Source organism: Stegodyphus dumicola, chromosome X2 (genome assembly GCF_044657685.1).
Source record: "Stegodyphus dumicola isolate Sdum_Otavi_A_Nest chromosome X2, ASM4465768v1".
NCBI classification, from domain to species: Eukaryota; Metazoa; Arthropoda; class Arachnida; order Araneae; family Eresidae; genus Stegodyphus; species Stegodyphus dumicola.
The window spans coordinates 194,177,492-194,202,415 of NC_140781.1; the positions used below are offsets into that span (position 1 = coordinate 194,177,492).

A 24,924-nucleotide genomic window follows, 5' to 3' on the forward strand; every position below is an offset into this window, starting at 1 on the left:
CATCAAGCTCAAATGTCTCATTAAATGTATTCTTATTATTAACTTGTAATTAATCCTTTAATAAACGTATTGATGTTTTTGAGGTACATATTATTTTATTTTACATTCAAAATTATTATCATAAACTATTTTACACAGTGTATATTATATTTAAGTAAACAACTTTTAAACTTATCTTTTTCTTTGTGTGCCGCCAAATTTTGAAATCGTTAAAAGTGTGCCGCGACAAAAAAAAAAAAAAAAAAAAAAAAAGGTTGAGAATCACTGCTCTAAGCAGATACCCCAGTGTGGTTTGCCGAGTTCAAGTAACCTGACCTAGTCTCTGATTGTTGGAAAGTGGATAATAGCTACTACTGAATATGAACATTTTTAGGTTAATCATAAATACGACTTTATTAACCCTGATATTAGATGCCATATACAAATTGTTGAAAGTTTGTACGGGGTGCAAAATGACAAAAAATTCGTCAGCGCGAAACTGCTCGTCACCACCTATTTAATTGCATAAAATACAAAAAGTAACGGCAGTATTAAATGAAATCGGTATCTTTATACCTCCTGTGAAATTTGAAATTAATATGATAAAATACGTACATCATATACTTTTCTTATTCGTGAATTTTTCTATTTGTCTTTCATTATTATTATCATTTATTTTGGATTTCATAAAATGTTCCTTCTTTTCATGGAGCTACGTATAGCTTTAGGAAGGCTATCTAGTTAGATTTCGCTCCGATATATACGTTTGGCTTGAAGCGGAGCCCTTTAACCAGAAAGTGCCATTTCTTTTATACAATCATTTGCAATTAAAAATAGAAAGAAAGAAGAAAGAAAGAAAGAGAAAGATAACGGAAAAATAGTTAACCATTACAAATTATGTAACATCAAAAATCAATTGCAATACCTAACATCAAAAATATACAACGTTTAAAACTACAATCATTTAAAATTAATATTTCATAATTTAGCATTTGCTTACTTGCGCAAAGTTTGCGAAAATATTTGGGGATCGAAATAAAGATTACTGAAAACTTATGTTCCAATATTATATATTTATTAAAAAATTTCTAATAAGTTAAAATTAAATTCATAATCTATTCCTGCCAAACAGGTTATGATTTAGTTTCTTGAAATTTTGCATTATTATGTATAGAACTGTATGTTGCATTATTCCGTGAACCTTATTCTAACGTATAGGATATAAATATGATACACAGACGTGGCATCAAATGTCTTCAGGTTAATACCTCAAGCAGATGACACTCCCAGCGGCGCACAATATAATATAAATTACTTATGTCACAGTGCAAGTAATATAAATACATTTAATCACACAATAATTTAGATTCGTGTAAAAAATAGCTGGTATTCTGATTCCCGTAGCATCATAGAAGTTACATATAATTATATAGATATAGTAGAAACTGCAGACAATTATACTGAAGCGACATGAATTTTAAAATTTATTAGCTCCTTAACGAATATGAAGATATAACGGAAAGGCGAATCTTATCAAAAATGAAGCTACATACGTATAAACAGAATCACCTTAGCAGAAGTCATCCCCAAATTTTCAGACTGTGCTAAACTTTAATAACCACGTTCATAAAAATTTTTCAGCTTTAAAAAGCAATTTCACTATTTTCCCAACCGTTCTTTTCGTTATGTTTCAGATTCCAACAGTTTTATAAATAAATCGTGATAATTTTTTTGTCTTAAACTCAGTTTTAAAATGCCAGCTTATGGGATTTGCTAGTAGGAGAATAAACTGCTGTAAAACTTTTGCAAGAAAAAAATATTTTGCCATAAATCAATGCAAGGAACAATTGTTTTGAATCCTTTCTTATTTCTACCAAAATAAAAGGGAAAAAATACTGTATATGTAGGTTCGTATATGTATCTTGTATGTTAATTGATTTTCGGTATTAACACCTAATAAAAACATAAAATGCGTATAAAATAATATGTATGTATTTATGTAATAAATAATATTTGGCAATTATATCCCATCGCTCTTTTCCTTCCGAAAATAATCGGCAAAGTGATTGTGCAAATACGTAAATACCAAAATAGTTTCTCGGTGTTCATGTACTTAACATCAAATTAAACAATTTTAATTCCCTGCAAGATTTAGTTTGCTTTAACTATCAAGTAAGTTTAATCTCCAGAATTTTTTAACTTGATGAGAGTTTCGATTATTCTAGGACCCAAAAGAAGTGAGATGTAGTGTTAACAGCGCTAACTACTGAACGATGGGTTAAAAATTATCAACGAGTGTTGATTAAATAAGTCTTCCCTTTGTATTTTTCAAATAACTCTTAGCAAATTTCTTGAAATTTAATCTCAGTCTAAAGCTTAAATACCTTTTCAATTAAGACTGGAATTTTTGTAATATCATAAGAACAACATTTGGCAGTATCAGATAGTAATGACAGCGAATAAGATTTATAAAGCACATTGCAAAACTCAACCTCTGTAATGTAACGAAACTGATTCCAATAAAGTATGTTACACATAAAAATCAGTTTAATACAGTTTATGAACGCAAAGCACACGACGCCTGCCTGCCTAAGAAGGGGGGATGTCTTCGTGGAGGACAAGGAATGTCTTCACACATTGAACTCCCAATTTTTATGAAAAAATATGTTTGAATCTACTCATATAGAAACACATAACAATAAAAGAACTGGCTTCTAATATTATACAGGTAAAGAGTTAAAATATTTTTTAAAATAACGAAATTTGACAATAGAGCTCTATTTGGCAACATCCAAAATTTTCAAAAATTCTGCTTTCAAAATTTGGAATGTCGCTGAGGTTATCGAGTCTTATAACAAAACTATAAAATATTGAAAAGAGATAACATGCAAAAGATATATATTTTGATACTCAACACATGGAAATTTAAAATGAAAAGTTAAACAGAAGTAATGAAAATTTAATCTTCGAAACATTAAGTCCGAGTTACAAGAAATTCTGGAAATTATTTTGCTGTTGAAAGATTTCTCATACTGCAAACAAATAGAGCACACTTATTTGATAGTAAACTCGCCACTACGGATTGAATATACAGGGTGAATCTAATTTTTTTTTTTACAAAATAAGAGGGATCATGGCACCTATCCAGATGAGCAATAATTATCATGGAACGTAGGGTAGCACTCCACTCTGAGAAGTAGAAGAGAGTATAATTATAATTGCAACATAAGCTTAACAGTGTTGGGAAAGCGAATGAATACCAAAAACTGCACAATCTGATTCATTGATCAGAGAAAAACTCACAGCAATGCTCAAAGTGGCGGCCACGAATGTCGTTGTAGAGTTCACACCAGCGAATGAATGACTGGCACACCCTCTCAAAGATTCCTGATGTTGTGTTAATTTTTTCTGCAGCAACAATGATTCTCGTGCGACATCTTCAGCCAAGTCCACAGTCGTCTGGCACAGATTTCATGTGCCTTCAGAAGAAAACGTCCAGTGGATGGATGTCCGTTGAGCGGAGGAGGCCAAGCCACAGGTCCGCCACGTGCGGGATATTCTGCCTCTCAGAGTGGAATGCGAACCTATGTTCCATGGCAATTATTGCTCATCTGGATGGATACTATCAACCCTCTTATTTTGTAAAACCAATTTAGACTCACTATGTACAGTGCAGATGAGGTGCAGTAAACAATGAGCAAAGCAGTAGTTCATTTTTCACCAGTTGCAATTAACGAAATAAAGCGTATTAAAGGTTCAGAGCCTGTAAGACTATTGGTGACAGAGAAGTAAAATCGCCAACTATGAGTCTTTGAAATGGGTTTAAATCTCAGTGAATGGATTGCCTGCAGAAAAATTTTCTTGGTTTTCTCCATGGGCAATGTGAATTATTCCATTTGCTTTCAAAATTCTTTTCAAGATAAATCTTTTCTGCCATATTTCGGAAATCTTTCCTCCAATAATAAAAATATTGCAAATTGTTTACATGCTTAAATTTATTTTGGACATATTGTAACCTACGCCGCCCAGATGGTATAGTGGTTAGGAAGCCTACTGCGGCACCGAAGTGTGCGGACTTGAATCCTGGAGAAGGCATGGTTGTAACCGTCCGTCCCCCCTTCACATGAGGCAACGGTGGCCGCCTATTAGATGCCTCCACAATAAAATGACCACCACTTCTGGCCTTAGGAGTGGCCAATGCTGAATAGGCAAGTGACCGCCATTGAATTAAAAAAAAATTGTGAATTACATTTTTTTGGGGGGTTTATATTAAGCCAAAATATTAGGCCCTTTTTTCCCTTTTAATTACCTAATGTATGATTAAGGCTGTAGTATCCTTGCCCCAAATTCATTATTTTACAAAACTTCTGTAAATTCACTTTCATATGCATCGTCTAGTTTATTTTCAGATCTGATTTACCTTTTTCTGTTATTTTGTCGTCCGTAATTTTCTTTGGCCTTTTAAATTTCATAAAATCGAGTCCTCGAGCCTCAGCCCTCGAATGTATAAAATCTGTTAATTTCCAATACCTGACTGAATAGTTTAAAACCATATCCAAACTCCATTGTTTGTATTTATACCTTCAACTAAAGTTTAGATTGGGATTAAAACTTTAATTCAATGTCTTCTTAATTTCTTATACTTTAGCAATGAACCGGATGGCACGTTTAAAAAAAATATTACTTGCGCATTGCCATTCCCCCCCCCAAGAAATACATTTACAAAATATTGACAGCGGTGTAGATTTAATGAAAAGCAGATGTATGTAATGTAACATAAATAAAATTATTCAGATTTAATTTGACTAATACTTTATGGTTTGACTATAAAGACTTTTTTTCGAAATACTCTGCAATGTTGGCAAGGCAAAACTTCGTGAGAATATTTTTTTGATTTAAGGCTATCGGACGAAAAGAATTCTTAAAGCTGAGCAAATCTCTACGCAAGTTTACCTTTTGAATAAAACGTTTTGTTGTGTGTTTCTTTTATTTCATTTACAGGAATTTAACTGTTAACATTAACTCTACAGCATTTTTTTTTTCTAAAAGTCTAGAGTTCCACCAGCGGTTGAGTCGCTGAACACAAGTAGTTCGGTCCGCGGTTCGAATCTCGGCGAACGGGTTGGCTGTATGGGCATTTTCGAAATTTTCTCCATGTGTTACGTGTTTACGAGCCAGTTCCCTTTGCAAGTCCTTCATGAAGACATCCTCTCTTAGGCAGATAGCCCTCGAGTGCTTTGTTTTAATCAAATAAACCTGACCAATCTGTAGGTCTGAAATCCATTGCATTCTTTTTCTCAAATCGGTTTAAAATTCACGTAAATGCAGATTATAGGGTACTTACGTATTAACGCAACCAGGCCAAAATTTGCATAAATCGCCAAATTTGGCGACCCTACTTACGGCAACCCTACGTGTTTAGAGGAAAGTTTATTTGTAAAAAAGAAAAAATAACACTGGGCGTGTACTACCACAGCAATGGGTTTTCGGCGGAATTTGCCGAGAAAAGAATGAGACTTTTTTGGTTACTGTACCTAACAGAAGCGCCGTTACCCTCATGGAAAAAATTTGCGAAAATATCAAGGAAGGAAGCATCATTTATTCGGATTGCTGGAAAGGATACAATACAAGTGAGTTCGAAAATGCTGGATTTCTGCATGGAACTGTTAATCACAAATATAACTTTGTGGATACCAACACGGGCGTTCACACACAACATGTAGAGCGCATGTGGGGCTCAGCCAAATGGCGCAACAAAAAACAGAGAGGAACAGCCCGTCATCATCTTGACTCATACCTTATCGAATTTATATGGCGCCAAGCTCAAGCTGTTAATGGCGAAGACGGTTTTCAATCAGTGCTAAAAGCAATAGCCAAAAGATTTCCACCGAAAAAATAATTCTGCAACTTATTCAAATTCGAAACCGGAAGGGTTTCATTGCTATTTTATATTTTAAAACAAAATAATATAAAAAACTGTATTAAAAATTATCTGTAATTAATAAATGTACATTTTCTTTCTATTCATACTTTTTTACTCAAACATACAAATCGCGCCAACCTGGTTGCGATAATACGTAAGTACCGATTATAGTTTTGGTGAAAAACTAAGGAAGCGTTCTCGATAAGAACGATTGAAATTATTGGAAATAAAATAATATACAAAAGAGCTACAAATATCTTTTTTCATTTGGAAATAAATAATATTAAAAAATTTGGATACTAAATCAGGGTAAAGGGGAATTTGAAAATGTACAAGACTAACTTTGATATTTTGTGAACTAGATATTTGGTGATGCAGCGCTGTTTTGAATGTTTCATGAAATTTAAAACTCGGCGGAAAGTTACGTATTGGTGATACAATTCGTCAAGAAGTTTCCACTGGCGAATAAAAGTCCCATATTTAACAATTTAATTTGGGTTTTCTATAAAATATTAGCAGCTAATTCTTTTATTATTATGTATTTCTTGACAAGTCCCCTCCAAAATAGCGGACATTAGCCGTTATAGGTGTTGGCCACTACTAAGGCCAGAAGCGGTGGTCACTTTATTATGGCGGCACTTAATAGGTGGGTTCGTGTTGCCTCCTATGAAGGGACAGATAATTTACACCCATGCCTTCTCCGGGATTCAAATGGTTTATATAATTATGGCAGACTATTCGAGAGCTATCTGGCTAAGGAGAGGGATGACTTCGTGGAGAACTTTCTAAGGGAAACCGACTCGTATACACGTTACACATGGGGAAAACTACGAAAAGGGCTCACGCAGCTTGCCCGTTCGTCGGGATTCAAACGCCTGACTGAACTACCAGTATTCAGCGACTTTACCCTCCTCCAGGATTTAAGTCAGAGTCACTAATCACTTTACTGCCGCGGTAGCATTTCTTAATAAGCTTCTCCAGGATTTAAGTGAGAGTCACTAACCACTTTACTGCCTCGGCAGCATTTCTTGATAAGTAGATAAGTGTATATATATTTATATATTGAAAACAATTCAAGGTTCGAAGACCTTCCTTGTCTTCCTAGAAACTAACTCGCATTTGTGTTACACATGAGGAAAACCATGAATATGCTCATGCAGTCTGCTCGTCACCAGGACTTCCAAACTACAAAATTTTAGCGATTTTATCCCCTCAGCCATTGGCGGATATTACACATACCAGATATATCTATTCTAAAAAATTAGCGCTACATTGCTAGAATTTTTTTTCTCCTCTGGATATCGAGAGTGTCTGAGTAATACAAAAAATTTTAACATTCATACGTTTGCACTGCAGACGCTCGCAACTCCATATGCGTTCTAAAAATATTTATTTACGGCTATCTTAAAGAACGTGAGATCCTTAATAATGCACCAAAGGTCATGAAAAGCTGTGATATTTTCTCAATAGAAAACGAATTTATGAAAAGAAAAAGAAAAGGGGGGGACTGTAGGAATGTTGTGTTATTTGTATATATGTAAAACTGCTACAGTATAAAATGCAGTAAATGTACGTTTGTTTCTGTACATAGTATAGCTTCAACTGACTAAGTGTAATTCAAACGTATTTCGAAATCAAAGCTCCTGAAGATGATATGTATGTGTAAATGATAAATTTCCTAATTACAATGAAGTACGACATCAGCCGCGCCACAACTACCACCCATCATTTTAACGGCAATTTAGTTCTTCGTTATTGATTGAAGAGGCAAAATAATAAAAAAGAGAGAATATTTGTAATGTTTTCATGACTTTTCGGAAGCGAAAACCAAAACGCTTACTTCTGCTAATCGCTAGGTGCATTATTTTTAAACAATATGCAATTCTTGCAGGAAAATCATTCATTCCGAAGATAATAGTAATGAAATCGATCAAGGAAAGAGCTTTAAGGAAAGTCAAGCCCCCTTGCTTCATTGCTTTCAATTTTCACTTTTTCCTTATATCGTGTAATGAGGTATTGGATAAGAGGTAATTTTAAGCTTTGAAATGCATTAGAGAAGACGACTTTAGGTATGCTGAAATACTTGCTTATGGCTTAAAAATGAATGTCGAGAATAAAACTGCTAAAACGATTTCGTTTGCTCGAAATTAGTCACGACAAAGGATAGCATGCAAGGATATTTTAGGTATTGTATAGCGAACTATATTTATGAATACCGTGTATTCATAAATACCATAGCAAATTCATCAATGTGTAGACATGTATAATTCACATGTGGTGCTGTATTAGAAGTGCAGAAAATGGTAATTAAAAGTGTAAATAATGTATTATTTAAATTCGAATTATAGCCATATCTGTGAGGGAGAACACACTTGGAATTAATATTCAAGCATGGAAACGAAAGTTTGTCTTGTTTATCCAAATTAGAATATAAAAATTTCTCAACTTTGAATGTTTTTTCCAATAAGTATCATTGTTAATTTTTATGAGTCTCAAAATTTTTACCATATTCATTCTAAATTAAGTTAAAGATACGCATTTCAAATTGTGTGTGGGAAAAATATTGACATTATTTTATTTAAAACTGAATTCTTACAGCTTTTTGAAATTATTTAATTTATCATACTTAGCAAATAAAATGCTGCGTCAGCACTATTTGCAAGATCAAAGCAACACCGTAGACAGGAATGCTGTTGTTGAATATCAACTACTGTATTTACCAGCGTATAAGACCGTGGCCTTCGATGCCTGTTTCTCGAAGGCCACGATAAGACGCACTTTTTTCCCTTTGAAAACAGGTTTGAAAAACAGAGTGCTTCTTATACGCTGATACTGCGTCGTATACGTCGTTTGTGAATGGGTCAAAGTTTCATGAGATGCTGTGAAAACAGAGAAAAGGGTTAAATCATTTAAGAAGTGTGGCATTAGTAAAGCACTGGATGATACAGAGGACAATTTGTTGTATAAGGACACAGATGCTGATTTAGAAGAGGTTTCAAGTGACTCTTCATTTAGCTCTGGAGATGAGTGTCTGGGCTTTGTCGAAGAAGATTAAAAGGTGTTCTTTCCCAGATAGATTGAGTATTTGCAGAAAGAATTACTTTGTATTTGTATTACTTTATATATAAAATATTGTAAATTCATTATAATGATCAGTATTAAAGTTTTATCCTTCAAAAATGTGTATATAAAAAAGGGGGTGCGTCTTATACGCTAGCAAATACGGTAGTAATGTGACCTTCAACAGGCGGAATACGTACTAACTAAAACATTCTTAACCCTCATTTAAATATACGCGAACTAAAATTTGCATTCTGGCAGGACAACCGGAAAGGGAGAAGTGACAGTATATATACGATATATATATATATATATATTTTTTTTTAACCAATGGCGGGGCCTCAGCCGACTATACCCACTACTGGCCACTACTAGACCAGAAGTGGTGGCCACTTTATTATGGAGGCACCTAATAGGTGGATCATCTTTGCCTCCTATGAATGGACGGATAGTTACAACCATAGCTTCTCCGGGATTCGAACTCGGGTTCTTTGGTATCGCAGTTGGCTCCCCTAATCACTATACCAGATGGCGGCACAGATATGGAACATAAAATAAGTCATTACTTAAAGCAAAATAACTTACAATGTGTATATATATATATATCTTTTTTTAATCCAATGGCGGATTGTGAATAGTTACAGTGTAACTCAGTCCATTAACCTATACAAGGCCAGATGTGGTGGTCTCTTTATTATGGAAGCACCTAATAGGTGGGCCACCATCGCCTCCTATGAAGGGACGGACAGTTACAACCATGCCTTCTCTGGGATTCGAACCCAGACCCTTCGGTATCGCAGTCAGCTTCCCTGACCACTATACCGACTGAGCGGCTATATATACGTTGTAAGCTGCGGCATTTCAATCTTTTTACACGATTCTTAAATAACGTTAATGACGCAGACACTTATATGATAAGAAATTTTCTCATTCCTTATCACGTGCCATCGGGAAGTAATTGGAAGCACGTCCCACTAGCAGTTGGGAGGTTTGGAGCTCGAATCCGAATTCATATTTCCTGCTCTGGAAAAACTGATGACTCTACAAGTAGCGTCCGAACTAAAATTTTGTCGTCGGTAATTCGTCACCACCTTAATGTGGAGACTGGGTCACCTCCTCTCCAGTCATTCTTTAAATGGGAGAGAACGTGATGAATTTTCTGCTTCCTTACTGTGTGTTAGTGCTGGAATTAGAAGAACATCTGGCTAGCAACCGGAAACTCCGGAGTTTGAATCCTGACAAGGAAATTTTTCATGCTTCCTGCTTTTATACAACCAAGTGCCCTGCAACATTATGGCTCAGCCTGTAATTCTTTTAAATTTTACTAACTGAAACTCACACAACAAACACAGGAATGTGAAAACCATTACTAAATCTTTTTTTTTTTTTTTTTTTTTTTTTTTTTTTTTTTAATCAAACTTTCGATGGGAAACTGCGCAATGCTTCCCTCGCGTCTCTTCACAGCTAGTGTCGTCAGTCATCTGTTATTTTTCTATCACCATAATAATCATATAATTTTGCGAAAAGTAATTTGTAATGGCGGAAAAGTGGGTCGCCCACCTGTACGCTTGTATATTGTTTTACTGTGTTGGATTCATAAAACAATTACACAAAAAAGGAAGAAGATTTGGAAACATCTACGACTGCCTGTTATAAATAGAAATTTTCATCAGCAAAACGCATGAGCATCATCATGCGTATACTTTTCTGTACATTTTCTGTGCTACTATCTCAAAATCTCAAAAATTTTCATTAAACACACATACGTATACAGGGTGTTGAAAATTAAAGTACCCTTCTTAAAGACTGCCTACGGAAACCAGTCGTCAGAGAAGAGTGAAATTTTGCGGTGGACTTGAAAGGATGGAAATATCTTTCAAGAGGAAAAAACTGTAGTTACAAATATCGCCACCAGATGGCATTGTATTAATAAATTGCAAATTTAGTCATACCTTTACAATAGTTTTAAAATTTTGCAAATTTTATTACAACAAAACATGTTCCACATGATGGCCATCATTTTCAGCTACCATCTGAAATCGCACGATGGCATGTTCCACAGTTACCGAAGTGTATGCTGGAAAATGTTGACCACGTGGCGTAAAATGTTAGCTTTAAGATCAGTTAAAGTCACACTTACCAGATGTTTCAAATGCCCTCGAAACCAGAAATCGCAGGGATTGACATTTGGAAATCGGGAAGGGCACACATTACGAAAGTGCAGGTTGATGACGCGTTCTTCTGTAAAACAACGTTTAAGAACATTTGCGACACATCGTGTAATGTGAGGAAGAGCTCCATCTTGCATAAATATTGTGCGTGCAAGGCAATGATGTGTTTGCAAAACCGGGACAATTTTGTTCCCTAACAACGATGCATACCGTTGCCCGGTGATCGAGCATATCACTGACCCTGTAGAACTTATCTCCTCAAAGAAGTACAGACCGAGAATAAATGATGCAGAAAATCCACACTTTGCTATCACTTTTAGTGAATGTAACGGAACCTCTATAATAGGGGGCGAATTTTCTGGTTCCCAAATTCGTCAGTTCTGAGTATTCACTGCACCGTCCAAATAAAAATGCGTTTAGTCTGTCTAGAGGATATTCCCAAACCATTCTGAATGGACCTGAAAGCAAGCAACAAATTGAAGTGAGAACCGGAATTGAGCATCAAAATCATGTGGAAGCAACCATTGAACTGTGAATGTTTTTAAGGATAATATCGGATGGACAGCTGCATGTGGAAATTTGAAGATACGCTTCAACGCTTCTACACGCCTGACACTGGTGCTAGCCTGAAAGTTTGAAACTGTGTCCTCTACCACCAGAAACGCAACTTTCTGAACTGTTTCTACAGAAACGGGTATTATTTTATGTATTCAACGCGGATGAGATTTTGTTTTCAATGTCCTTGCTGCTCATAGTGACGATCAATTTACGAGATCATGCTTTGTTTATAAAGTTGTTTTACCGAAATAGTAATTACGCAATAGCTACTCTCCGGAAATTTCGGACATGGCAGTTGATTCAAAGAGGTCCAATGAATGTTAAAAACCTTCAGAAAATGAAGAAATTTGAAGAAACAGAATTTCTGTTTGTCTTAGAAGAGGAAGCAAATCCGTTTCTACAGAAACAGTACAAGAGGTTGCACTTCAGGTGGTAGAAAACACAGTTTCATACTTTCAGGCTAGCACCGGTGTCAGGCGTGTAGCAGAAGCTTTGAATAGACCACATGCAGCTGTCCACCCGATATTATCCTTAAAAACCTTCACATTTCAATGGTTGCTTCCACATGATTTTGATGCTTAATTCCGGTTCTCACTTCAGCTTGTTGCTCGCTTTCAGGTCCATTCAGAATGGTTTGGGAATATCGTCTAGACAGACTAAACGCATTTTTATTTGGACGATGCAGTGAATACTCAGAACTGACGAATTTGGAAGCCAGGAAATCCGCCCCTATTATAGAGGTTCCGTTGCATTCACCAAACGTGATAGCAAAGTGTGGTAACGCTATTTGTAGCTAGTTGTTTTTTCACTGAATAACGTTCCCATCGCTTCAGTAAGCCCACCATAAAATTTAACGATTTTCTGATGACTGGTTTCGCCTGTAGGCAGCTTTGAAATAGGGTTGTTTAATTCTGAACACCTGTATATATTGCATGTGTGTAGATATATAAAGCTATAAAATAAAATAAAAAGGAAAATTGAATAAATAGAATGTTTTAAGATCAATAGAGGAGTGCAGAAAACAAATTAAATAATCACAAATCTTTGCATGCAAAATATGAAGATGCTTTCAATCAGATTACAAGATAAATTTAAAATTTTATATCAGTGTCTTATATCTTGCAGTGTCGAGTTTCAGTCATGTTACAGAGGAACTATCTGATTCATTTGCCAGCTTCCGATAGTTGAGTAAGTGAAAACAACAATAATATAGAAAATTGATTAAAAGAATCAGTAGGGAAGCAAGTACATATTTCAACAAGTTCTTTAACAAGAGTAAACGTTAAAAGAATTGTACAATCCAACAAGCCTCTATTTGATGTTCAGATATATGCAAATAATCCTCAAAGTCACATGCAAACACAATGAAAAGGAATTACCTTCACTTGTTAAAGCCAATCTTATTCCGCAATGAGTTAGTTAGTAGTTTGCAAATAATAAATAACATAATTAAAGAAAAAGGACAAAACAGTTTTATAATATGCCACCATTTAAACGGAGTTATAAACTTATCTTCTTACAGTAGTTACATGGGACTTTTTATTATTATTATTATTATTATTGAGTATGTGTGTGTGAGAGAGAGATATTAAATAAGTGCAGTTTCCAAGTTTAAAGAAGTAAAAAATTTTGATAGCCAGACGTCCGGACCGAGATGTAAAAATAAAGCGAAAGTAATGAAAAAATTTGAATAAAATTAAGAAGGAGGTAGTAGTTCAGCCAAAAAGGCGATAATGTGTTTTAGAAAGGATATATACGCATATAGTTATTCTGAATGTGCAGTCTCAAAGCGTATTTTTATTTTTTAATAAAATAATTTTTTTCATAATATGGGTTTGAAATTGCAGGCTATTTACATGGACGAACAACTTCGTTTCTATGAACAAGAAAACGGTAAAATATCCTACGGAGATCTACAACCTATAGTGTTTGAAAATGGAGACCATATGCCACCAAGTACACCACAAGATCTTATGCCATCAAGCCAAAGACAATTCAGCTTCGAAGGTAAAATATTTTCATTTTAAGTTAAATATCAGTATTCTAAATTGTCCTAAAGCACGTGCGTAAAAAAACCCCTACTTATGAAAATAATAATATAATAAATATAATACGAATATAGAATATAGTTTAGCGAAAAGAAAAATAGCCTAGAAAAAGTTTAGAGAAACGAAAAATCAGAAATACCATCTAAAAAATGTGGATTGCTTTCTTACTGCCAGAAAAAAGATTAATATTGTTGCGTTTTTCTTCTTCTGACACCAGTTGTTACGTTATTTTCTTCCTTCACGTTCGTACGGGGTTTGCAGATTTGGAGTGAATAACGACGACACTTGATGAAGTATCGAAACACACTTTATTTAGCCAATACTGATCAGGACAGCTCCAAAGTCACGTTTTACAGTCGTCGAAGATCTATTATAAACATGCTGACACGATCAGCGACAAGTTATCAGTCTATCACGGTGGAGACAGGTTCACTGCAGAGCACCAGAGTACAGCTTCCGACTCTGTTTGGTCGTTCTCGGAACTTCACGTACTCTCTAGACTTTCCACGCTACAACTCGCGATGCAATCAACGACACACAGAGCACGGCTCCCGACTATTCGGTTCAGTCGTTCCCGGAGCTCAACACGCTCTCTCGACGATGCACTAACCGCGATACACTAAGAGACTCCTTCGGTGAACTCGACGACCCACTCGGCACTTGCAGGCCGGCTGTCAACTCGATCCGCAGGGATTGACTGGCTAGACGAGACACCAACTCGATACTGACTAACTCGCACTCTATGCGAGGCACACACTCTCGCCCTCTCGACGAGGCACACTCACTAACTGACTGCGGACCAGCAGGGTTTATATAGCTTTCGACGTGTGTTCGAGAACATTCTGGGCTAAACCGGTAAGAATTTGTTCCAGAAAGTTCTCCATCCGTCCATGGCACATCGCCAATTTTGTAGTCAAACGTCGCCGCCAAATGGAAGATTTCTTGCCAAATGTGGCAACCCTGCTTTCCCTTGCAATTTTATGGCAACCCTAAAACTGCTTTGCGGGAAAGCTGTCTCACCGCGCCGTTACATTTTGTAACAATATCTTAGTGCCATACATGTCTGTATCCACAAAAGTCCTTTCCTGGGCTTTATTTTCTCAATAGCTGGTAATAGATATATATTTCCACTTACAAAGACGTTTGAAATGATGCAGATTCATACTCTGGCCTTTTTAAAATTAAAGAAATCAATTTTGTAAAAGTTACTAAATTTAACCTTTTAGACGTCCCTTCGGCATCTATACTTATATTTAGATAAATTTTGTGCTCATTATAAAAAATAAAACACAACAAGTTTAACTCATGTACTGTAAAAATTGATTGAAAATATCAATATTAAAATCGAGAATTATATTCAGGGGTTGTACATAAATTGAAGAGCAAAATATTTGCATTTGTACGTAACTAAAAATAAAATTTTGTTTAGAAAAAGGTTTGTGATGTTAAGAGATTACATGCCGAGTATTTCTATGCAGATTATTGTGAAAAATATAGACCAATAGTTTTTTTCCTTCCAAAAGGAAGATCTTTTTCGTAGAATCTTATAGAATTCGTATTCTAAAAAACACTGGCAGACTTCAGTATTGATGTGTAGCCAAATTGTAATTTTATTTCCATTAATTAAAAAAGAAAAATATTTCTATTTTAATGAATTCTTTACGATTACCAGATTATGATTCTAAAGGAATAAAATATCATGAAAATATTAATAACATATTTTTAGACTTTGATAAATTATAAATTACATTTGCAGAAATTTTTCTTTCGGCATATCAGAAGTAAGGAAATTATAAATAAAGACACTAGTAAGTGACAGAAGAATATCATTGAATGGCACTTAACCGGACAAAAACCAACCTGAAATTATTCTAATTTATTTATTAAACGAGCCCTCAATGCAAAGTGTGAAAATTAAATTTCGTATCTTATAAAAAAAATTGATTTCTTTAAATTAAAAAAAAAAAAAAACGAATCTTTGCATCATTTAAAATAATTTTGTAACCAGAAGTAAGTGTCTACGACCAATAGTTGCAAAAAGAAAAGCCGGGAAAGGACGTTTTTGGATACGGTGTATAAATTCTGAAGAAGAGAAAATAAGATTTCTCTTCGCACGACTTCTGAGCTCTTGGGCATGAATTCCACAGCTCAACTTAAAATTCTGTTATCTTTAATTAATTAAAAAATGAAATTAAGGTAGATGTGACTAAACCGATATCAGTTGTTAACACTGACGATATATCAGCATTGCCTAATTTATTTAAAAAGCTATTTTTCCTCTTGTTATTTTTATATTATGACACTTTTAACCCTTTAGCGCTTGTGAGATTAAACAAATCTTTCTTTCCGAATACGGCGATGTTCATTCGTTCGCGCCCACTGTAGTGTGGAACTGGAATGTAAGCTAAGCTTAGTAATTACCAGCAAAAGGTTAAAGCCAAGTTTTTAATTTTTCTTTTATTCAAAGAGTGAAGAAGGAAAGTTTTCACATCGCAGGTATTTTGACCACACAACTTGCTACTATGGTCTAGTGAAAACTTAAGCCTCCTTTCAACAACGATAGTTATATACCAAAATACTCTAAAGACACTTTTATAAGTATATATGAGCTAAATTATAGTTAAGACACATTAAGTAGATTATCCAAGATTAAGTAGATGTGTGTTGATGTAAGAATAAAAGCAGTAACACGAAATATTATGAAAAAGTAGAGTTTATTTTGGGATGTTCAAATTATTTTGATTCTTCATGGGCTGTCTCAGAATTAAAATTCAAATTCCAATGTTAATTTTGATTAATAGTTGAAATATGTGTCATATGTTGATTTTTTTTCTTTCTGATAACTTACAGATATAGGTGATTTGGACGTTGAGAAGCCGTGGCAGTTTAAACCTCCAGATCAGTGGCAATCAGTGGATGTCATTGATTGGATATTTCACTGGGCAGCTCAAAACAGAGTGGACTTGCTAGATGTAAATATGCTCATTTTCAACACCCTTACAGGACGTGATCTTTGCCGTATGAGCAGACACGAATTCTGTTCCATTGACAATCAGTATGGCGGTTCTCTTTACGATACATTACAGTATTTAATTGCCCAATACGGTAAGTTGAAAATTCGAATCAATCCTGCAAAATAAAATCATAATTATGCCATAAATTTTGTTTCATTAATTTATTACATAATGGTATTATATAACCAAATGTAAGTAGACATTCATTTTTTAACAATTTACCTGTATATATATGTCAGAAGGCTCAAAATAGCCTTTAACTGCTCATGTAAAAGTAAAATAGATTGCTATAAAGAGCAGAAAAATGTTCAGTATGATATTATATTTCAATATAATATTATAACAGAGTAACAGTTTACAGCAATGAAGCTAGATAAATCTCTATCTTGTTTCGGTCATCGGGTCCACCAACCGCTTATCAGTGAAGTCGCTAAAAAACTTTTTGAGTTCGACCTAGGTTCAATGCCAAGCGAACGGGCTGGCTGCATGGACGTTATTGTGGCATTCTTCATGGGTAACGTGGATACAAGCCAGTTTCCCTTAGAAAATCCTCCACGAAGAAACCCTTTGGCAGATAGTTATCATGTGTTTTACCGTAACTCAAGTAATCCATTTCAATCCTTGCTTTAGTTGCCTTTGGTTCATTCACAATAAAAATTATGATGAAGCGAAACGCCTAGAATCATACAGTTTCGAAATTCAAGATTCGAAAAATATCCAACATTTCCAGCAGTGCCTCGTTGCGTCGTTCGAGGGTTGCGATTATTAGCCAAAAATTCCGAATAAAAACACTGATGAAGGGCCAGCGATCGAGCTGCCTAAGAAATTCACCAAGAAAGCTGCCAAGACTAGGAATCCTACACCTGATAATAAAGCTGCTTTGAAAACTTCCACTACAATTTCGAAGACATCGGATGCCACTCTCAAGACGGACTCCCCTGTCGAATATGCATTGAATAAATTTGCCGCATTTTGCAACAAAATCTTAAAATTTTCCGCTATTCTTAAAAATCTGAAATCGCTGAATGAAACGCTACAGCTTGTTGTGCAGGTTATTGGATTTACGGAAGAGCTGGACTTAAAAAATTTCAGCCATTATTGTTAGATGACTGTGAATAACCTCTCTCGGGCGGGCTAGAGGGCGCCACCTCTTAAGCAGTATTTCCCCATTTCCAAGTTTCAAGACTTCGCCCTAGCTAGTTATGTTTTGTCCATTTTTACATCTTTGACTGTCCTTGGAGTTCTACCTGATTGGAATATTCTACTTTATCACCATTATGGGCACTTTACTTCGTCGAGCAGGAATATGGGTAGCGGAATATCGGTATCTAGCGGAACTTGGAACATTCTCTGCAGATTTCCTTTGAAGAGGGCCGTGTACTCATTGCTCTTATGCTTGATCATGAGGCTAAAAGGACAACTATTAAAATCTATAAGAACGGCTCATTTCAATTGACGGGCTGTAAAAAGTCTGTAGTCGTGGGAGTTTTGCATAGTAACTCTAATAGGCGTAATTCGGGAACGAGGAGGTGTGATTCCCGATACGGTAAGTATTTCGATCAGACCTGTCATGAAAAATGTGTCATTTACGTTTATGTTTAACTTTGACGAGTGTTTCTTCTCTCCTGGTTTCACTTGAAATATGATCTCATAATGTTTTTCCTGTCGTACGTTAAATTTTCCTATTCTTAAAATGCCTAATTATTATATTTATTAATGAATACGAGCATAAGCAAGTATAACTTATTTGATGTAGGTATAACGTATGGGAAACTTTATATTGTGAGGTAAACTGATGAAAAGAAGAAAAGAATGTGGAAGAAGGGTAGTAATTTCACTGCAAGATAAGATAACTATTTTAATGGCCCAAAAATCATGTTTTCTATTTCTGGTAAATTACCTATACTTCACTAAAGAACATTTCCTCTTTTTGAAAGTAAAAATTCGTTTTAGTGATTTGTACTAGCCGGTTGAGAATCGCTAGTATACTTAGTGTATGAAACATTAAGTATACTAGCGATTCTCAACCGGTGGTACGCAAGAGAAATATAGGTGATACGCAAGGAAACAAAGTATTTTGACGCTTATATTCAAAAATAAAATACCCCAATATCCTGTTTATGTTTTTTCTCTGATGCTTATAAATTTTTGCGATCTTAGCTTTGTTCAAGATCAATAGCCATTCATAGACTTAAGCAAAATAATCCGTTTTTATTTTCACAAATATTTAGCCATAAAGCAAAACAAAAGTTGTCATATATGATGTTTTTAAAAGGGGTAATAGAAATGAATGTTGTATTTAATAGGAAATAAAAATGAGTTCCTATTTTACAGTTGATCGATTTCTTAGCATGTCTATACTTGATCTCGCCACCATTTCCGGGCCCATATTGCTCTTGTTTACAATTAGAACAATTTTTTAACGTCGATTTGCTGTCTCTAACAGCAGGTATTTTGCCTTCTTGTTGCTTTGTATTTCTTACTTTTCTACGCGATTTGAGAATATCGTCGTTTGATTTTAAAGAATTCGTATATTGGGCATTTAAATAATTGTGAAAAAATAATAAAACAGTCCCAGATTTTTTCAAAATAGAACAATGGCTTGGATTGACGAAGCGGAAAAAGTGATGATTTGCATGTAATGGATCCAGGGTAATCTACTAGCACTAAAGGGCCCACCAGCGGCCGAGCGGTAAAGTCGCTGAGCACTGGTAGTTCGGTCCGAGGTTCGAATCCCGCGAACGGGCTGGCTGCACGGGCGTTTTCGTAGTTTTCCCCATGTGTAGCGTGGCTACGAGACAGTTTCCCTTAGAAAGTTCTCCACGGAAGCATCCCTCCCCTTAGGCAGATAGTCTAGTGTGCTTTGCCGCAATCTCAATAAACCAAACCAAACTACTAGCTCTAAAAATATCGAAAAGAAAAGAATATTTATCATTTGAGTTTACTTGGAAGGGAGGTGAAATGGACCCTCAATCTTAATGTATTGTTTGCGCTGAACTGCTAACCAATCAAAGTATCAAACCACGATTTCTTAAAAGACATCTTGAATCTAAGCATGCCAATATAAGGATAAATCTGAAGAATATTTTAAGAGCTCAAAAGTAGTAAACAAGTAATGAAACGTTTTGTCATTTCAAGTGCTCTGGAAGCTAGTTAGGTAGTAAGCCTAAGAATTGCCAATACTGGACAGGCTCATGCTATTGGAGAAAAACCTTATATTAACAGAGCTAAAGATATCTGTCAATGAAAAAGCGGCTAATGAACTCCCATTATAAAATGATAATGTAAGTCGACGAATTCTTGAAATAGCAAATCCCATAAAAGAGACGCTTTTTCAATAATAATAATAAGAAGAAAATTAAATAAATAAAATACAGTGATATAATGAACTTTGTTAAGTTATTAGTTTACACACGTTCCGAAGAAAATAAACGAATTGCCGAAGAGTATTTATTTTGTGAATCTCTTTATAATAGAGCAACTGTAAAGGAAATTTTCGAAGTAATTGACAATTTTATGTCTGAGAATGATATTCCTTACAATCCGTGCATTGCCGTACGGAGTGACGGAGCTCGAGCTTAACAGGAAAAATTCCAATGTTATTTCTCAAATAAAGACAGTCGCAACTGAAACTAAATTTACTCCCTGCTCTATTCATCATGAAGCTTTAGAAAGCAAAACAATCCCTGAAAAACCTGAAAATCATTTTGAATCAAGCTGTAAAAATTTTTAATTTTATTAAAAGCCGATCTTTAAATTCAAGAATATTTACGATTTTATGCTAAAAAGAGATGGGCAATAAACATGAAACGCTTTTGTTATATTCTGAAGTAAAATAGTTATCCAGAGACAAAGTTTTAAATAGTCTTTTTGAACTTCGATCAGAAATTCAAATTTTCCTCTGTGATTCATAATTTGAATTGCAAAAATGTTTATTTAGAGAATTATTATGGTTGGAGCGTTTAGCATATTTACCTGATATTTTTGGAAAGTTAAATGAATTAAATTTGGGATTACAAGGGCAAAGTGTTAATTTGTTTACTACTAGAGATAAAATAAAATGCAATGATAAAAAAGCTCGGGATAATAATCATAAAATTGGATAATAATATTTTAAGCTTTTTACCACTTTTAGAAAGTTTTCTAACTAAAAATAATTTAAAAATAAAAGAATTGGCATCCAACATTAAAAATCATTGTTTTTCATTGATAAATAATTTCATCGTGTATTTTCCCGAGGATTATGAAATAGAAATTGGATTAGAAATACATTTCGTTCAAATGGCACTGAAATTTTATCTCGTAGGGAAATAGAACAATTAATAGAAATTTTCTGTGATCGATTCCTCTTCGAGCCAGCTAAAGATTTGAAAATAACACACTTGTTAACGTTCCGCTGAACCGAAAAAACGAATTTAAAGGCATTTCAAGTAAAGCATTAAATTTTTACTGCCATTCTGCAAAACCTATTTGTGTGAACAAGGATTTTCTTCTATGTTATAGTTGAAAAATAAATGTAAAACAAAATTGAAAGTAGACCCTAATTTACGGTCAAAGCTAAGTGAAATATGAACAGGCATAAAGAAATTGATTTCTCTTAAGCAGGGCCAAATTCCATACTAAATTTTAGAATTAAAGTATTATGACTTAAATTTTGATAGTTGAAATGGTAACCTCCCCCCGGGGGTCGACGTAGAGAACTCTGCGAAGCTACTGGCTAGGATCTGTACCTAGGCAGTCTCGGCCACGGGGGTATAAAATTTATGAACTTGGTGGTTCTGAAGGCTCTGGGAAAGGTCACTCATTGGCCGGCCTCGTCTGTCTGGCACGTCCTAGCGCGGCGTGGTGCTAGTAACCCGGGGGTTTTCCCCCGGGGTCGCTGGGTAATGTCCCGCTGCGAGGGCTCGCCCGAGCGACTGGCAGGAGCATTAGACGATCGGTGCTTCCTGGTGTCTTATCCAGGTGGTGCGCGGCTCTACTGGAGGGTAATAGTGGAGGTTGAACCTCCACGACGTGCCCAAAGGTAGAGTCGACCTGTAGTGAGATTAAGTTACTCGGAGCAGGGCAGCCGAAAAGCTATAGTTGAAATGGTAACCAATTTTTAATCTAATATTTTTTATGTGTGCGTATTTAATAGAAATAGCCAATAAGTTGCGCAAATTGCAATATATATATTTTTTAACATTTCTATTGAGAAATTGAAAAATAATCATTGTAATATGTAGTGATGGTATTTTTCATGATATGCCTTAGTCAAAAGGTTTGAGAACCGCTGAAGTATACAATATACAAGAAAGAAACATATTCTGTTAACTTTTATAAATTCATTTATAAAAAAATTAGTTACTCATTCATTCATTCTGTTCTATTAAATTTTAGGTGCACCATCATCAATGCAGGAACATTTGTTGCCATCCGATCATGACTTAGTCGATGATGCAGAGTGGGACAGATGCTCTAGGTGGAATAACGTGTTTTCTATCGAAACTCAAGGACCAAGTCCAGCTTCTGGGTATTCTGGATGCGGTATGCTGAAATAAATATATACACATACATAAATAAACTATTTTTTATAAGAAATAATTTCTTAATCATCTTTATTACTTCCTTTTAAACATTTTCCCAATATACTTTCTTCCAAAATGTTTACTTGTTCCAGACATTATTTTTCATCAACAGTTAAAATATATGAAATCTACCCCATGAAGTTGGAAGGATTCTTTATTACATAATTTTTTAATTCAGAGTATAGTTGAAATTATAGATTAATATAATAGGCGGCGGTTGTTGGTGGCCGTTAACGTCAATTCTTGCATTAGTCACTCTGACAAGCCTGATGAATAATTATGGGTGGGTGTACTTGAGTGTGTCATTGATTATAGAGTTAGAGCTTAAGTAGTTTCATGATACGTTTGCCCATTCCATCCCTATTTTGATCAGCAATCATCTCTGTGTTCTGTCTGCACCATAGTTAATTAATTTAATAATTTTCTTCTTATTCACTTGAACCAGAGACAGGTTGTTGCAGACACATGGCCCAGTTTATGAATTGAATCAAATAAGGTATCTCTAGCATCAGCCTCTCGAAATGACTTACAGTGATAAAGATTTTAAAGACCCTCATTCCGCAAAATTAATAGTTTGACAGACGTTAATATTTTGCCATCGGTTCGAACGGGCAGCTTCGTCGTGGGGGCAACTTCTCTGATCGCACTATCGATCTAGTGGACCCAGGGCTTAATTTCAAAAATTAGAAATACCGGAGCCCTATAGAAGACCTTCAGGAAAGAGAAACAAGAATAAGATGACTAATAAAATTGTTAACAATTAAAAAATTAAATAACTCATTATTAAAATAATTAAATAATTAATGGTTAAAGTAATTAAATAATTAAAATTTAATAAAATGCAAAGAGATAAATTAGAATTAATAAGCAATTTTTAATATAATTTTATTAGTAAAAATAAAGTTTTCAAGATCAAATTTCTACTGAAATTATTGTTCAGTTACATAAAAGAAGTTCTTATTTAGGGCTCCAGTGCGCTCCGGCTAAAATTATAAATTATTCCCAAAACTAAGAAGTACCGGAGCCAGGCTCCTGTGGGCTACGGCGCAATTTAAGCCCTGAGTGGACCGGATTGTTTACGAAAGCGTTTGGTGAAATAGTATATGCGTTAGAAAATACAATGTAATAAAAATCCTTGGGTACTGAATAATTAATAAAGATATTTACAATACCCATTCTTTCATTATTTCGCACATTTCTTTGTGCTATAATTCCTACCACATGCATCTCATTAGATTATAAATGTTCTGATTTGTGATCCTGTATGCATATAAAATATACATATGACAAATATAGTGTATAGCAGAAGGAGCTTTTTAAAATGCTTATTCTTCTGAATACTACATGGGATGTTTTAAAAGCTTGTTTAAAAGTATCTCTTGAAAGGTTGGTTGCAGACTCAAGGTTCAAGGTTATGAGATGAATCAAATAAAGTAAGCCTTGAAACTGTGATAATGCTGATTGCGTGATACATTTTAGTCAAAATAGGCGTTTCCAGCTCTTATACGGGAAAAATTTAAGCAAATGTTTTTATACAGTCCTAGGAGAGGGAAAAATTGGGGTTAGTGAGAAATGAATGGCTTAATGGAGCAACACCAGAGCTGAATTAGTCAAATAAAAAATAAATCCTCATATAGTTAAATTCAGTTGATATAACATTAATTAAAATTTGGACGTATCATATGCAGCCACATATCATATATATTTGGGTGTTAAATAGCTATATATGTTAAATTATAGAATGTGTATTTCTGAAAATTACCTTTTGAATTAGAAAATCGTCAATTTAGAAAAACATTTTCAAGTTATCTTTTGTATAAAAGCTAAAATTAAAATATTGTATTTAAGTAAATTAAATTGGGATATGAGCTCTAAATCTATGTGTTTGCTATTTGTTTCGTCAATTAAAAATGGTTTAATATTGAAATCGTTTTCAGACCAGATCTGCTTATTACGGATTACCTCCCTCCACAAACTATTTGAAAGTTATGTTTCCTAAATTTTTGGTATTTTCAATTCTTTCAATGCAAAGCAAATGTTCCTTAAAAAAAGCAGCTAATAGCACTGAGTAAATCACAGTTTTATTAGACAAAATAACATTGATAAAAAAATTCTGAAGTACAAAGCTAAATGAACGAAATCTAAGCCCAATAATTTATTTTCGTTAGCTCTTTTTTCTCTAACTTTTCATCATCAGAGAGGGAAGTTTAAACAAAGAACAATTATTTAAAAAATTTGATCTAAAAGTAAAAAAAATATATCATATTTAGTAATTTGTTTCTGTTTTTGTTGAACGATTCGTATTGGTTTTTCAGCAAAATAACAAGGAAATTTAATTTACATATTCTGCAGATGTTAAATGCAAAAAACGCTAAATTAGGAAAAAAATTATGAAAATTAGAAAATTATTTTGTATTTTTGAAGTAAATAAAATTCATATAGCTATATTTTTGCTATTAGATTTTTCTGTTAGTAGTGCATCAATAGAAATAAAAGTTTCAATCAACTCCAATAGCTAATTGTACCTCCTATCAAATGCCGTGCATGTTAAGTACGGCATTATAGCTCCCAAATTATTTTCAGTACAAATGGGAAAATGACAAA

The 24,924-nt window shown here is 34.5% G+C and overlaps 1 protein-coding gene across 2 annotated transcripts in view; it reads left to right on the forward strand.

Moving 5' to 3' along the window:
* The window catches only part of LOC118185082 (ETS homologous factor-like), a 148,971-nt gene that overhangs the window by 91,836 nt on the left and 32,211 nt on the right, over window positions 1-24,924 (forward strand). For both annotated transcript variants that reach the window (XM_085810078.1, XM_085810079.1), the window contains exons 3-5: window positions 13,539-13,698; window positions 16,590-16,844; window positions 22,133-22,279. In XM_085810078.1, the coding sequence (XP_085666204.1) occupies window positions 13,539-13,698; window positions 16,590-16,844; window positions 22,133-22,279 (562 nt within the window). The remainder of the gene's footprint in view (window positions 1-13,538; window positions 13,699-16,589; window positions 16,845-22,132; window positions 22,280-24,924) is intronic.